Below are 12,743 nucleotides of genomic sequence, written 5' to 3'. Positions count from 1 at the left end.
AAACTTAGTTTCTGCATGAGTTGCATTTCGATCAACAAAAGAGAACCTCGGGAAGGAAACTCTCGATCATATGAATCGCTTTGTTTATTTTTCCAATTTTAATGTGTTATTTCTATTTCTAACTTAATAATTTAATTTAGAATTACAAATAAGACCTCAAAATTGAAAAATAGAGTTATTATCTGACAAATAATTCAATAAAAACACACTAATGTAGTTGTTTATTACTATTAAAGAAAAACCCAAAAGCAGAATAACATGTCGGTTCATTGGTTGAACACCTTGACTTTCCGGCTTATAAATGAAGTCCGATGTCGACCGCGTTCCAAAGAAAACGACGTCAAGTGGATGACTTGAGAAGACCGACATGTCGTATTCTACTTTCTCTCAAGATCGAATCTTTGGATTAATTATGGAAGCTCATTCCTTTTTCAATCACTATCTAATTAGAGAAGCATTCACCTCAGTAATTTAACAAAAATAAATGTAAATTCCGAAAATACAAATATATTGATGATTTTTATTGGCAAAATGAATTAAATTCTACGTTTTATTTTTTTAAAAATAAAATACTTTGCAATTATTTTCACTCAAAATTAAAAGTAATTAAGAGCATATCAAGTAAAATAACAATGAGAACTAATAATGCTACTGCTATAATATCATTAATTATAGAATAACATATTAAGAATCAATATTGAAAACCTTAAGAATAAAGATGACCAAAACGAAGATTATTTCAAGTTTCTCTTTATGGTTGGTTCTATTAATGAATTTATGTTGATCCAAACTCTTTTTTAGTATCTAGAATCAATGTGTTAGCTTCAACGAGTCTATTTCACCAACACCTCTATTCTTTCATATTCTTTCATAGGGATTTCAACAATGCTAACCAAGGAAGAAGCTCATTTTTTTGTTTTAACTACATTGAAGGGGTGGTTGCATAAGTCGCTAAGCAAGATGAGTTTGTAGAGTAAGGAAGAAGAAGAAACGCTAACCATGTGGGGTTTCCATCCCCTACTAACAATAAAAATACTTACGAAATTTTGTGAAAATATGAGGGTATTAATGCAATCTTTTAAAATTTTGAGGTATTACTATAACGAGGTACAAAGTTCGACGTATTTATTATATTCTAACATTGAATAATCATGATTCTATATGAATATCAAAAAGGTAAGAATAAGATTGAAACCTCAAGAAGTGATAAAGGTGAAAGGAAGGTATATATCTACAAACCTTTCTATGGATATATGCAAGTTGGAAAGGTTAAAAAGCATGGAAAGGAATGCAGGGAACAGTCCCTTATATATCGACTAATTTCCTTCCAAGTTTTTGGCTTTTGCTTGTTGTGTGGGTAAAGAAGATCATTTGGAACAGACATTCTTTACCTTGCTTAATTATTCAACTTCAGATATATTGGACTAGCTTATATACCCAAACTACTCCTTCATTCATTTCATCATCTTAAAAGAACTAGCATAATCCAAAGTTTGATTGGCAGCTGAAAACAAGGAAGAATTAGTTTGTCAGACATGGGTGTTCTTGGTGCTATTGCTAAACATTTGGATTCTATAATTGGGTACTAATCTTTTGGGGGGAAATCCCAAATATTTGGTTGTTTAAGCTTATTATCTCAATTGTGCCTTAGTGGGTTATGATTTCCTTGCTTAACCAGTTTCAACTTTTCCTTGATCCAGGCCCGGAGTAATGCTTCTTTTTCCTTTGTAAGTGCACATAACTCATTTTCATTACATCTTACATACCTCTCTCTTTCTCTTCTCTTTCCTAGTTCCAAGGCATGATTCATGCAGAAATGAATGAACAGATATGCATCAATAAGGGCAATTGAGAGCCCTTCAAGTCTTGATGACCAGCAATGGCTGACTTATTGGATTATATACTCCTTCATAACCCTCTTTGAACTAACATTTTGGAAAGTCCTGGCTTGGTATAGTTCTTCTACTCACAAACAAAACTGTTCTTTGAGGCTCTTCTTTTTCTTCAAGTTTGCATTTTAAAGTCTATGGAATGGCACGCAGGATTCCACTTTGGGGATACCTTAAGCTCCTGGCTTGTTTATGGTTGGTTCTACCAATTTTCAATGGGGCAGCTTACATCTACGAGAATGTAGTGAGGAAGTACATTAAGATTGGAACTTACGTGAACCCAAACTATCCAGAGAATCAAAAGAAAGTTCTCCAGATGATGACTTTGGATTCTAGGAAATCAGTGGAGCGTTACATTGATAGATATGGACCTGATGCTTTCGAACGAGTAGTCAAAGCCGTAAGCTGGTTCTATCCATCCAAATCTAGCTACCATACATACGGATATCTATGATGCTAATTCTGTAAATACTTGATTTTGTAGGCTGAAAGAGAAGCAAGGAGACACTGAGGAGAATCCTAAGATGATGAAGTCAAAGAATTGTGGACACTTTAATTTATAAGGCTGGAGCAATACTTGGGTTCTGCTAGTAGTACGATTTCATGTTGCATACTTGTATTTTATGTATTCTGCACAAGATGGAAAATGTTTGAAGGGTGTTTCTATTATTTAATTTTTTTTTTTTTCCTGTGGATAATAGCTGTGAAGAAAAGAGTTTCTACCAAACAATAATGTTCTTCTAAATTCCTGGCAATCGATTGAGACAATCCTATACCCTTTTTCCTGCAAATTTGATCTAAATAAGGAAGCAGACATGATATGAAGAAAACAAGAAAAACAGATCAAGAACAAGAAGTTTGGGCACTCTTTCCAAATCATACTAAGGAAAAAAAATGATACACAGAACAAACATCATAACATGCATGCTGCAATTCCATAAGCCAGAGCAGACAACTGAATCAGAACCAAATCTATAAGCGCTTCTAAACAATTAACTTTGAAAGAGACTTGCAGCTTGTCCTCGAATTCAGAAAATGGGATCATTTGCTCCTTCAATCCCGTCCTCTTACGGGTATCTGTAACTAGCTTAAATCTCACGAACTTAAAATATAGCGCAGCTCACTCATTAGCTTAAATCTCATTGTTTAAACATAACAGATGATCATAACTTAAACGAGATTACTTTAATTACGTTTCACGATAATTCTTCCAATTGTTTAATCCATCGGAAACTAGAAACAACCAAAACAGATCTCGAAATAATTTATCGAACACAAACAACGATTGAGAAAACAGATTTAGTAAGGACAGAACCTAGAAGAAAGCGGGAGAGGAAGAACATAAACAAATTCAGCAGACAAAGAATGCTTACAAGAAAGAAGAACCTGGGAGACGATGAAAGGAGAGCAATGGAAAAGAATATTCCTTGAGCCTCCACAAAAGCGGAGCACGTTAGAAAAGGAATCAGAACTATCAGCGAGGAAATTCCATTTCTTTTCGTATAACTAACCCTCCTTAAAATGTTTTTATTTTTATCTTTGCACAAATGTGTTTGCAAAATTGTCGTTTTCTTGCAATTAGGTATTATCACAGGTATTTTTTATTACATATTATCGGCGGCCTCACAAATTCAAAAAACACTATATACTAGGAAGAGGTTTCCACACCCCTTATTTCATCGCTGGCATACCTCCCATACCATTTGTAACAGTTCAAGCTCATAGCAAATATTGTCTATTTTAGTCCGTTACATATTGTTGTAAGCCTCATAATTTTAAAACGCGACGGGTTAAGGCCCGACACCCTACCCAGCCCTTCAAGAAGCCTATCTTTGCCCCTCATCTTCCATGCCCACTTCTCTTGTCGCAACGTGAATGTCATAATTTTCACATCCTTACAAGGAACAAATGACTGCTTGTTTCCTCTCCAACCGATATAAAATCACAAAATGTTTGATTCCAATTGAGTTAGGCCAGATTACAATATTATATTTTAAATCAATGGAAGGATTAACATTATACGTTAGAGTTTGTATAAACCAATTGATGTTGGATGGCGAGAGAATATAAGAGTAAAATTCAGTTTTTTTTTTTTTTTTTTCATTTTTGGTTTTTTGACTTCAAAAAAATAACTTCACACCCTAAAAATAAGATTGTAGTACCAACAGAAGTGAAAGCCTTAGTGATCTGTGAACCCCTAATTACCAAATACTAAAGCCCCTTTAAACAATAGAAACAAGTACTAATTAACCAAGTTCTAATAAGAATTAACAAGTAATAAGTCTAAAATTGTGTCCAAAGATATAATAGGAACTTGTCATCATCATCAACATTCATTGTGACGTTGCTATATCAATACTGAAATACGCCCATTTTGATGGTCTCCCAACTGATAGCAGCAACAATAAGATCACTTTCCCCCATAATTGCTAAGCTTCATGTGAAACTAGGGGCCCCTGAACTTCGCGTAGGGACAATGCCTCTTGGCCTGCTGGTATTATTCTTCAAATTAAAGTTCTAGACAGGCCAGTAACTAGAAAAGCTCAGAAAGGAAATTATCAAAAATCTTTTTAAGTTAAATGAAAAGACAACATTTGTTTAAATGCAGCACATGACATGTGCAGACTTCATGATTTGGTTCTTATCGATCTAACATATAGATTCGATTCTTTGACCTCTTAAGTGAACAAGAAAGGTTCGACCGACAATATTCAACTGACAAGGATGGTACGATTGAAATGAGGAAGCAGACTTATGGAGTTAAAGGCAGGGCTAACAATTCTCTCATCCATCCAAGAACAACAGAAGAATACACAAATGTTTGAGCATAATTTCCAAAGGCATATATCTATATATACATAACATGTGTGGACGAGAGAGAGAAGGAAAAGGCAGGGAGATATAAATGAATACTAACTCATTTGCTTTTTGAGAAAGATCTGCTGCCTGGATTAGTCCTTTCCCTTTTAAACAAGGCTGTCAGGTTCCCGAAACAATTGCAGAAATGATTCACCTGTAAACGACCAAAATGGGCAAGTTTCAGATACGATGATTGATTGTTAACATCACTGACTAGCCAGCAAGGGGTGAAAGAGGGTTTGTGGTGCACCTTCAAGCTCCTTGTGTGCATAAGTTCATTGTTGATATCCTCCAACCTTCTTATAATTTGCCGAAACGTGGGTCTTTTATGTGGCTTCTCTTCCCAACATTCCTCGATTAGCCTGTACACAAACTGACTCGACAATCATTAACAAGTTTAGCGTACTTTATTATGAGCCAACTTGAAACGAAAAATTTCCAAAATAGTACATGCCAATATATTTAATATGCAGGAAAATATTGTGTAAACGAGAGGGGGAAAAAACTGTACTCCTTCACTCCATCTGCATAACGCTTAGTTGGAGCCATAAATGGTGGGCGTTCACCAGCTATATAAGCTTTAGGTACTTCGTTTTCTGGCTTTGTTGGAAAAGGTGGATTGCCTTCTATCATCTACAATGATCCCATGAAATTTTCAGGCATCAATATTATCAATGAATTATAAATCCAAAAGGCTAAAGTCTCATGAATATTAAACACAGCATAAGAGCAAAGATTCTTTATAGGAGGATCAAGAAGAATTAAGATGAACCAGACCACAAGTGGAAAACTGGCACATATAATAGAATGATTATTTAGAGAGATTTCACCTCTTGCAAGATCAAGGCAAATGAAAATACATCCACTTTCGTATCGTATTCTTCATCTTTATAAACCTCAGGCGCCACATATCGCCCTGTACAACAGAAATGGAAACTTCCATAAAAGGGTACAATTAACACACGCGCGCACATTCATACATAAGTCTTGAACATTGTGTAAATACACGACAACTGCATAAACATATCAAGAGAAAAGTAACACTAGTTTTAGTCAAAGCATAAACATACATGAAGTATCATGACATGCCACAGCCACAGGTCTGTCTTCTTTGACCCTATTTGACAATTTCAGAAGTTTGCTAACTCCAAAGTCTGCAACTTTCAGGTGCATAGAATCATCCCGCAGTATGTTTCTGTTGTCTTACTCATAAACAAATAAGCAACCTTCAAAGTTCAAATTATTCAGCAATTGATAACTTACATCTCGTGTCATACTATTTAGCAATTGATTATTTTGCAACTCATGCCAACGGAAGCCTAACGCTTCAAGTACACTGATGAAAAAAATATTAAACACTTAAATCTATTGTTGAAGTTAGTTCAAAATTTTCATTTTGTCTAGATTGGCACCGTAACGCCATCTCTGAAAAGATGGTTGTATATTATTGTATCAGTTTACATGATAGTTACCGATTAATCCAAACAAATATTGCTTCATAAAGGATACAATGATTATTAGATATCTACAGAAATAGTTGCATGAAATCTTAGAGTGCCTGCATCAGAAGATGCTCTTACTCTTTTTCTTCACCGTCTTGAAGAAGCTATAAACAAAAGGAATTCAGGCATGGTAATTTCAATTTGGATCCTGTCACTTCTGATGCCTGTTCTATTGGCCCAAAGCTCTACTATGCATCGGCACATGACATGTTCTACTCTAACCATTTCCAATCTGTTTTTTCCTACAACTATTTCTAAAGATAAAATGGTAAGGGAGAAGAGACAAAAACATACGAAGGTTCAAGATCGCGATGAATTATTGCTTCAGGTTTATGCTCATGTAAATAATTCATTCCCCTGTAAAATATGTTAGAATTATGTTAGCAAAACTAAGACGTATTGGAAATAGAACAAACAACCCACAACACAGTTTGGGTAGAAGAAATCTAGACCAAGGTCGATAAATTTTTTTCAGTTATATCCAATTCAAACAAAAGAATTCGTCCAACACTAAATAGAATTTGAACTGATTAAAAACAAAATCTTTGAGCCAAAATGCAACCTATCTAATGTCATTCTTTGTAAGCAGAGATTCTCTTCTGTGCAAATCTTTATGTGCACCTTCTATCTCATAAACTCCTTCCATCAATCATGGGAATTTTTAGTTATTTTTTGGTTGAAATCACTATCCAAACTTTTGTTCCAGTAAGAAACTGCACTTTCATTATGAAAAATGAAATTCTTAGTGAAAGGATATATGAGGGAATATAAGAAACAAGCTCCAACAAAAATTTCAACCATAACTACAAAAAAGAACTTCAATCTAAAAGAACAAGACCAAGATCATAATTAGAAAAAGACTTTGTGACGACGACCACAAGGAGACATTAAACCTAGCCACCTCACAAACCTCCTCACCTGATCTCTCTCTAATGAAAAAGTGATCTCCTCTGAAATTCCAAGTAAATATATGTATATGTCATTATTCATGACGAAGCCATCTTAAGTAGCCATCACATCAAGATAAATCTAATTTCAGAACTATGTGAAGACACACCTTAAATGCAAGGATCAATATGAGCTCTTGGCAATGTGAGTGACATGAAGTAATACTAGCGCATACCATCATACTTCTTCAAATTTGCTTTTTACTATAATAATTGATCAATTAAAAACTATCCAGACCAAAAAAAAAACCTTTCAAACAAGTTTAAGGAGCATAAAACTGAATTGACCTAGCAATGTCAAGAGCAAACTTAACAACTGTTGCTAGCTTCAAGGAACCTTTACGTTTCAAGTATGCATGAAGGTCTCCCTGGAAAATAAAATTATAAAAAAAAAAAATAATTCAGTGATATATGAAATGTACAAGCATTGCAAAAATTCAATAAAATGTGGTGTTGAGAGAGGAAGTATAAAAAATTTGGATCTGAGACACCAAGATGAAGAAACCAAAACACTTCTATCCTACACAAATAGACCATTATATTCATTTATTCTTTCTCCTCATCCACTATACCGAGACCAATTTCAACGTTGACATCAACTTTTACATTATTGAAAGATTTCAACATATCAAGGCAACTGCTCCACTCAAATCTTACAACATGGTACTCTAAAGGAATGTTGCTCAGCAGATTTTCTAAGAAACAGTTTGAAAGAAAACATATTGTGCTAAACAAAATCATTAAGAATGTAAACAGATTACATTTTGATCATAACATTAATGTATTCACAAACTGAAACATGCAATCTTAAAGTTTTATGACAGCTATCTATTTCACCATGCTGATTTGTCACTTAAGTGTTTTAAATGACAAAGTTTGAGATTGCAAATTTCTCCAAAGAAGAATGTGGTCAAATTTCCTTCATGTAATAAAGTTGTAAAATAGGACAGACCTGTGGCAAATACTCCATGACAATCATCATTGGACTACTTTGTGTTACAGCTCCCAAAAATTGGACAACGTTAGGATGCCGTATCTTTTGAAGTAAAGCAAGTTCATCCCTGAATGCCTTCCTGTAACATTAAAACTTTACTATAAAATAGATACCAAGAGGTTAAAGTTTCATTTCAATATCTGATGTAAAGGGGCACCATGAGATACTGTGAGGAACTAATGAGTCCACCTCCAATATTGATGAGTTAGTGGAAGTATGATAAACATAAGAAACAGAAACACTAAATTCATAAAACCAAACTTACACTTTATCCTCATCAGTGAAAACTTCCTCTCCTAGTGTCTTCACAGCAACTTCAATTCCCCGCCATGATGCAATGCAGAAAGTTCCCTGTTTAATTAAATTTAAATGGATTCAGAGGACTGGCAAAAGTGAAGTCAGCTGATTTCTTATTTCTGTTATATAAATAAATTAACGTCCAAATTCACTACGTGCATATCAGCAAGGTTCTGTATTAAGCAATAATTAGAATAAACTGGCTATATCCTTCAATTTTTTCTTCAAACTGTAAGAGATTTCATCAATGTGCAGAAGCAAAAGTCAAACCACAAGTATGGGAATTGTAAGCTAGAAAAATTGACATAGTTTTAATTGATATCTAAGCATGGAGGCTTTCTAATCTTAGCAAGCGAAGACATTGCCACCGTGCTTAGGCCTGGAGTGAGAATGTAATCATTGTGTTATGCATGCTGGATTAAGAAGTGGTAGAAATTCTTTTATTCTTACTAAGTTTAGGCTCCTGAAGGATGAATCGAAAAATTGGCTGAAACTGTTTCAGATTTTCTGTTTCGCACATCCCAATTAACAATCAAACAGCCAATTCATTTAGAGTTTTCTCAATCTTATCTAAACTATGGAATTTGCTATGATATCAATATACAAAAAAAAAAAAATTAGCAGAAATTTTAAAAGTATGTATTAAAGAAATCCGATAACTTAGCGTGAATGCAAGGAGTAGGCAACAACTTACTTTTGTAATGTTCACACTCTGAGAAAAATCAAGCTCATTTGGATTGATCTCATATTCCGGGACTTCAAGAGCATTTTGCACAAGCATTGGAGCCATCTGGGATAATACAAGAGGGAATGTTGCCAGCAATTTGTAAGTAAAATGAGAACATAGCAAGGTGAGAAGCACATACAGAATAAAAGCAAATGCACATCACCTGTGCCAATCACAGTTTCTTACCGGTAGCCTAGCACCATGTTTCTCTAAGAGCTTGATCACTTCCTGATTCTTGTAATATATGGCATCTGCAAGAGGCTATTAAACACAAAATAAATTCTAAATTTCCTGATTCTACAACTCTAAGCTCTTCTACCATTCCATTTTCTTAATCCTGAGTATTACATAGAAACAGAAAATGGAGATTAAGAACCATAAGTAAATGGGTATTGTAACCAGCTATGAAACAGTTTCTTACAAAAAGGAACAAGGCTTCAATAGATAGATGCATTGTAATAGCCCAAACCCACCAATAGATAGACCCATTGTAATAGCCCAAACCCACTGCTAGCCGATATTGTCTGCATGCTTCATTCTCTTCTCCAACCAAGGTAGGATCTCACAATTCACCCTTTTGGTGGCCCGGCGTCCTTGCTGACACACTCTCTGGTGTCTGGTGTCTAGCTCTGATACTATTTGTAATAGCTCAAACCTACCGCTAGCAGACATTAGCCACTTTGACCCGTTAAGTATTGTCGTTAGTTTTACAGTTTTAAAACGCGTCTACTATAGAGAGGTTTCCACACCCTTGTGAGAAATGTTTAGTTCTCCTCTCCAACAGTTGTGGAATCTCCCATGCATGAACTGTTAAAAATTACAATCGTCACATTCACAATAGAAAGGCTTGTCATGGCTTTAATCTCCACCCCTCTTTGTATCGTTTGGAAGACAAAGAATCGTTTATGCAATGTCCAACATACCTATCTGAAAGTTTTCAGATAACTTATTACAAGCATTTACGCCCTTTTCTTTTTGTATTTGGAAGCCAGAAAAGTTGATCAAAATGAAAATCTCGAAATCTCAAGAAACATAGAAGCCATGTAAATCTAGTATTACCAGAAACAGAGAATCCCAAAACTCACCGTGCTGCCCCATCGGTCCTGAACGTCGACCTCCGCTCCTCTTTCGAGTAGTATCTCAACAATCTCCGGCCTGCCCTGACAAGCAGCAACATGCAAAGAGGTTCGGCCGTCAATGTCGCGAAAATTCACGTCGGCACCCGAATCCAGCAGCTCTCTAATCCCATCCGAGTCGCCATCATTCGACAGGTACATCAGCTTAATCCCAGGATCAATCGCGATCGAATCATCCAACTCCTCAGCAACCGCTGTCGAGCCTTGCCGTTCCGGCTGGAGCGACGACTGTTTGCCGAGTGTGAAACGAGCTCGTACATTAGAATCCATGAAGGCAGAGAAGAAACAAATTGGTACCACCTCAAAAAACACTACAGCAGACAAAATTAATATGCTACATTCCTCGAAAGCTCAGTTCGACAAAGGAATCGAATTCCTCTCCCCCTTTGTCACGGAAAAAAGCTTTATGCGCAAATTTTTAAGATTCTGATGGATTATTAGAATAAAGAAAACAAAAATCCAGAAACATTTCGCTGGTGACACTGTTGAGATTGGGACTGCATCGCTTAAACGCCGACTTTGGACGATGAACAGCGAACTACGACTCAGTCAGGCCGTAAAAAGTAGAAATTTGCAGGAGTTTTAACAAGAATTCTGATGCTGCCATCACGTTTTCTTTCGATCGTTCGCAACTTTCCTCAAAATTGTTTATAATTCACTAAATCGCGAATCGAACCGATCTATATATATATATATAACATAAACAGAGTAAACAGATCATAAATACGTAATAATAGTTTATCTGAACTTTAAAAGTCAGAAGGATACGCACCTCTTCGAATAGAGTCGAGTCTCTACCGTGTATTTAAATTCAAATACTAGACTAAAATCAGTTTATTGAAACAATCAGATCTTAAACCAACCATAATCCAAAGGTCCATACTTATCCACATAACTATTAAATTTTAATTAACATATATATAACTGTAAAATTATGAATTCATGTTATTTGTTAAACGTCATAAAAGATTATTCTAATAAGAAAATCGTGACAAAAAATCAAGAATTTGAGAATGATTTATGAGTCATAAATGGGTAACCCAAAGGTGACTCTTGGTTACGTGAACCATTCATATAATTTTGAAGTAAAATAGTACCCATTTGAAGCTGTTTTGTGAACGGTTCATGTAAAATGGTACCCACTTGCACCTTTGGATAAAGATGGCCATGACACATAACATATAATACCGCCCACGTTTTAACCCGACCTCAGCTATGAGGCGGGATTGGAGTCCATAATATTGAAACAGCAGCCACATCAGATTATGAACACAATAAAGAATAGACAGCTAAAACTTTTCTAGAATTGCCAAGTCGAGCATAGTTCGTATTGTTAGAGGGGAAATTCTCGGCCATTCGTTCTCTTAAAACCAACCTCAGAAAGCTTCAAACCTAAAATTCTAACCACTTGGTGTAATACACACAAGTCCTAGGCGAAATGATGCCATTTGGGGTGCAATGATTAATCCTTGGACAGACTCCACAAGGAGTAGAAGCCATAGCCCCTGTTTTGGGCTCCCCTTTAACTCCTTTAGCATAGCTCTTATAACAAATCTTCCCAACAGGAATAAAATCAAACTCCCCTGCCCCGGTGCTCTTCACCTCCATCACTTCATTGTCCAACACCAAAGCATTTACAATCTCTTCAATTTGCTCCCTAGACAAGTCCACTTTGGACGCTCCACTCTTCTTGAACGCGTCCACGATCCCTTCAATTGTAGCCACCTTCATCTTCTGTATCATTCTAGCACAGAACCCTTTAAGAGTACTGATGTATTCTCTGTCGAGCTTTCCATCGCTGTACCAATTACCGCCGGTCAGTTCTTTCGATGGTTCGAAATCTTTTGACAGGTAGAATTTCTTCCCTTTGTTTTGATAGTGTTCAACTAGTTTAATCAGGCCTCTGGCTTGAAGGGCCTTCAGTGATTTAGTTACCACATTGTCAGGATACTTTGTTTCTCTTTTCATGTCCCCAATCCAAATCCCCATGCTTTGCTTGCTGCAAATCAGGTCATACAGCACTTTCTCATGCTCAATGAGAGCTCCTCCATGGCCATGAGCTGGTTCTGGCCTTTTTCTTTTGAGTGATGAAGGCCCTTGTGATCTGCTCATTCCTATTAACATTAAATGATATGTGCATAATGAGATTGATAAAAACAAAATGATGTGGAAACGTGAAGATTTGTAAGAGATGTGATTAAGGAAATTGAAAATGATGCTGAGCTGAGCTGAGAGAACAACTGTGCCTTGGAAACGGGATGACTGAATAAATAACAAAGGAGCACTTTATTCAACAATTCATAGGCACAAAAAAAAAAAAAAAAAAAAAAAAAAAAAAAAAAAAAAAAAAAAAAAAAAAAAAAAAAAAAAAAAAAAAAAAAAAAAAAAAAAA

General features: G+C 35.6%; 3 protein-coding genes and 1 long non-coding RNA gene across 8 annotated transcripts in view; 1 reads left to right on the top strand and 3 right to left on the bottom strand.

Annotated features, from left to right (window-relative positions):
- The first annotated feature begins 1,355 nt into the window (after window positions 1–1,355).
- On the top strand, window positions 1,356–2,633 carry LOC111469604 (HVA22-like protein f). Of its 2 annotated transcripts, none has more exons than XM_023114931.1 (5): window positions 1,356–1,582; window positions 1,701–1,727; window positions 1,829–1,951; window positions 2,043–2,297; window positions 2,374–2,633. In XM_023114931.1, exons 1-5 carry the CDS (start codon window positions 1,536–1,538, stop codon window positions 2,450–2,452), a joined length of 531 nt encoding a protein of 176 aa, XP_022970699.1. In that variant the 5' UTR covers window positions 1,356–1,535; the 3' UTR covers window positions 2,453–2,633. The 2 variants fall into 2 exon arrangements, with proteins under 2 accessions (XP_022970699.1, XP_022970701.1); XM_023114933.1 differs by having other exon boundaries at window positions 1,374–1,582; window positions 2,043–2,289; window positions 2,374–2,567.
- LOC111469605 lies at window positions 2,576–3,056 on the bottom strand. The gene is made up of 2 exons (XR_002714909.1): window positions 2,802–3,056; window positions 2,576–2,673 (listed from the first exon to the last, which is right to left on the bottom strand). It is a non-coding gene; the product is annotated as an uncharacterized LOC111469605 (long non-coding RNA).
- A 1,034-nt stretch (window positions 3,057–4,090) lies between these two features.
- On the bottom strand, window positions 4,091–11,001 carry LOC111469602 (integrin-linked protein kinase 1). 4 transcript variants are annotated; one of them, XM_023114929.1, is made up of 13 exons: window positions 10,301–10,998; window positions 9,402–9,476; window positions 9,183–9,278; window positions 8,457–8,542; window positions 8,150–8,270; window positions 7,486–7,565; window positions 6,545–6,607; window positions 5,819–5,943; window positions 5,579–5,664; window positions 5,260–5,381; window positions 4,999–5,110; window positions 4,807–4,902; window positions 4,091–4,406 (listed from the first exon to the last, which is right to left on the bottom strand). In XM_023114929.1, exons 1-12 carry the CDS (start codon window positions 10,619–10,621, stop codon window positions 4,807–4,809), a joined length of 1,383 nt encoding a protein of 460 aa, XP_022970697.1. In that variant the 5' UTR covers window positions 10,622–10,998; the 3' UTR covers window positions 4,091–4,406. The 4 variants fall into 4 exon arrangements, with proteins under 4 accessions (XP_022970697.1, XP_022970696.1, XP_022970695.1 ...); XM_023114928.1 differs by having other exon boundaries at window positions 4,091–4,380; window positions 10,301–10,997; XM_023114927.1 differs by having other exon boundaries at window positions 4,091–4,377; window positions 10,301–10,997.
- A 512-nt stretch (window positions 11,002–11,513) lies between these two features.
- LOC111469737 (DNA-directed RNA polymerase III subunit rpc6) overlaps window positions 11,514–12,743 on the bottom strand; it is a 2,323-nt gene continuing 1,093 nt past the window's right edge. Inside the window, exon 2 of the mRNA XM_023115135.1 lies at window positions 11,514–12,465. Coding sequence (XP_022970903.1) covers window positions 11,744–12,463 — 720 coding nt within the window. The 5' untranslated portion in view covers window positions 12,464–12,465 and the 3' untranslated portion in view covers window positions 11,514–11,743. The remainder of the gene's footprint in view (window positions 12,466–12,743) is intronic.

Source organism: Cucurbita maxima, unplaced genomic scaffold (assembly GCF_002738345.1).
Source record: "Cucurbita maxima cultivar Rimu unplaced genomic scaffold, Cmax_1.0 Cma_Scf00041, whole genome shotgun sequence".
NCBI lineage: Eukaryota > Viridiplantae > Streptophyta > Magnoliopsida > Cucurbitales > Cucurbitaceae > Cucurbita > Cucurbita maxima.
The sequence above is the reverse complement of the archived record's forward strand: the minus strand, read 5'-3'. Positions and strand labels throughout refer to the sequence as shown.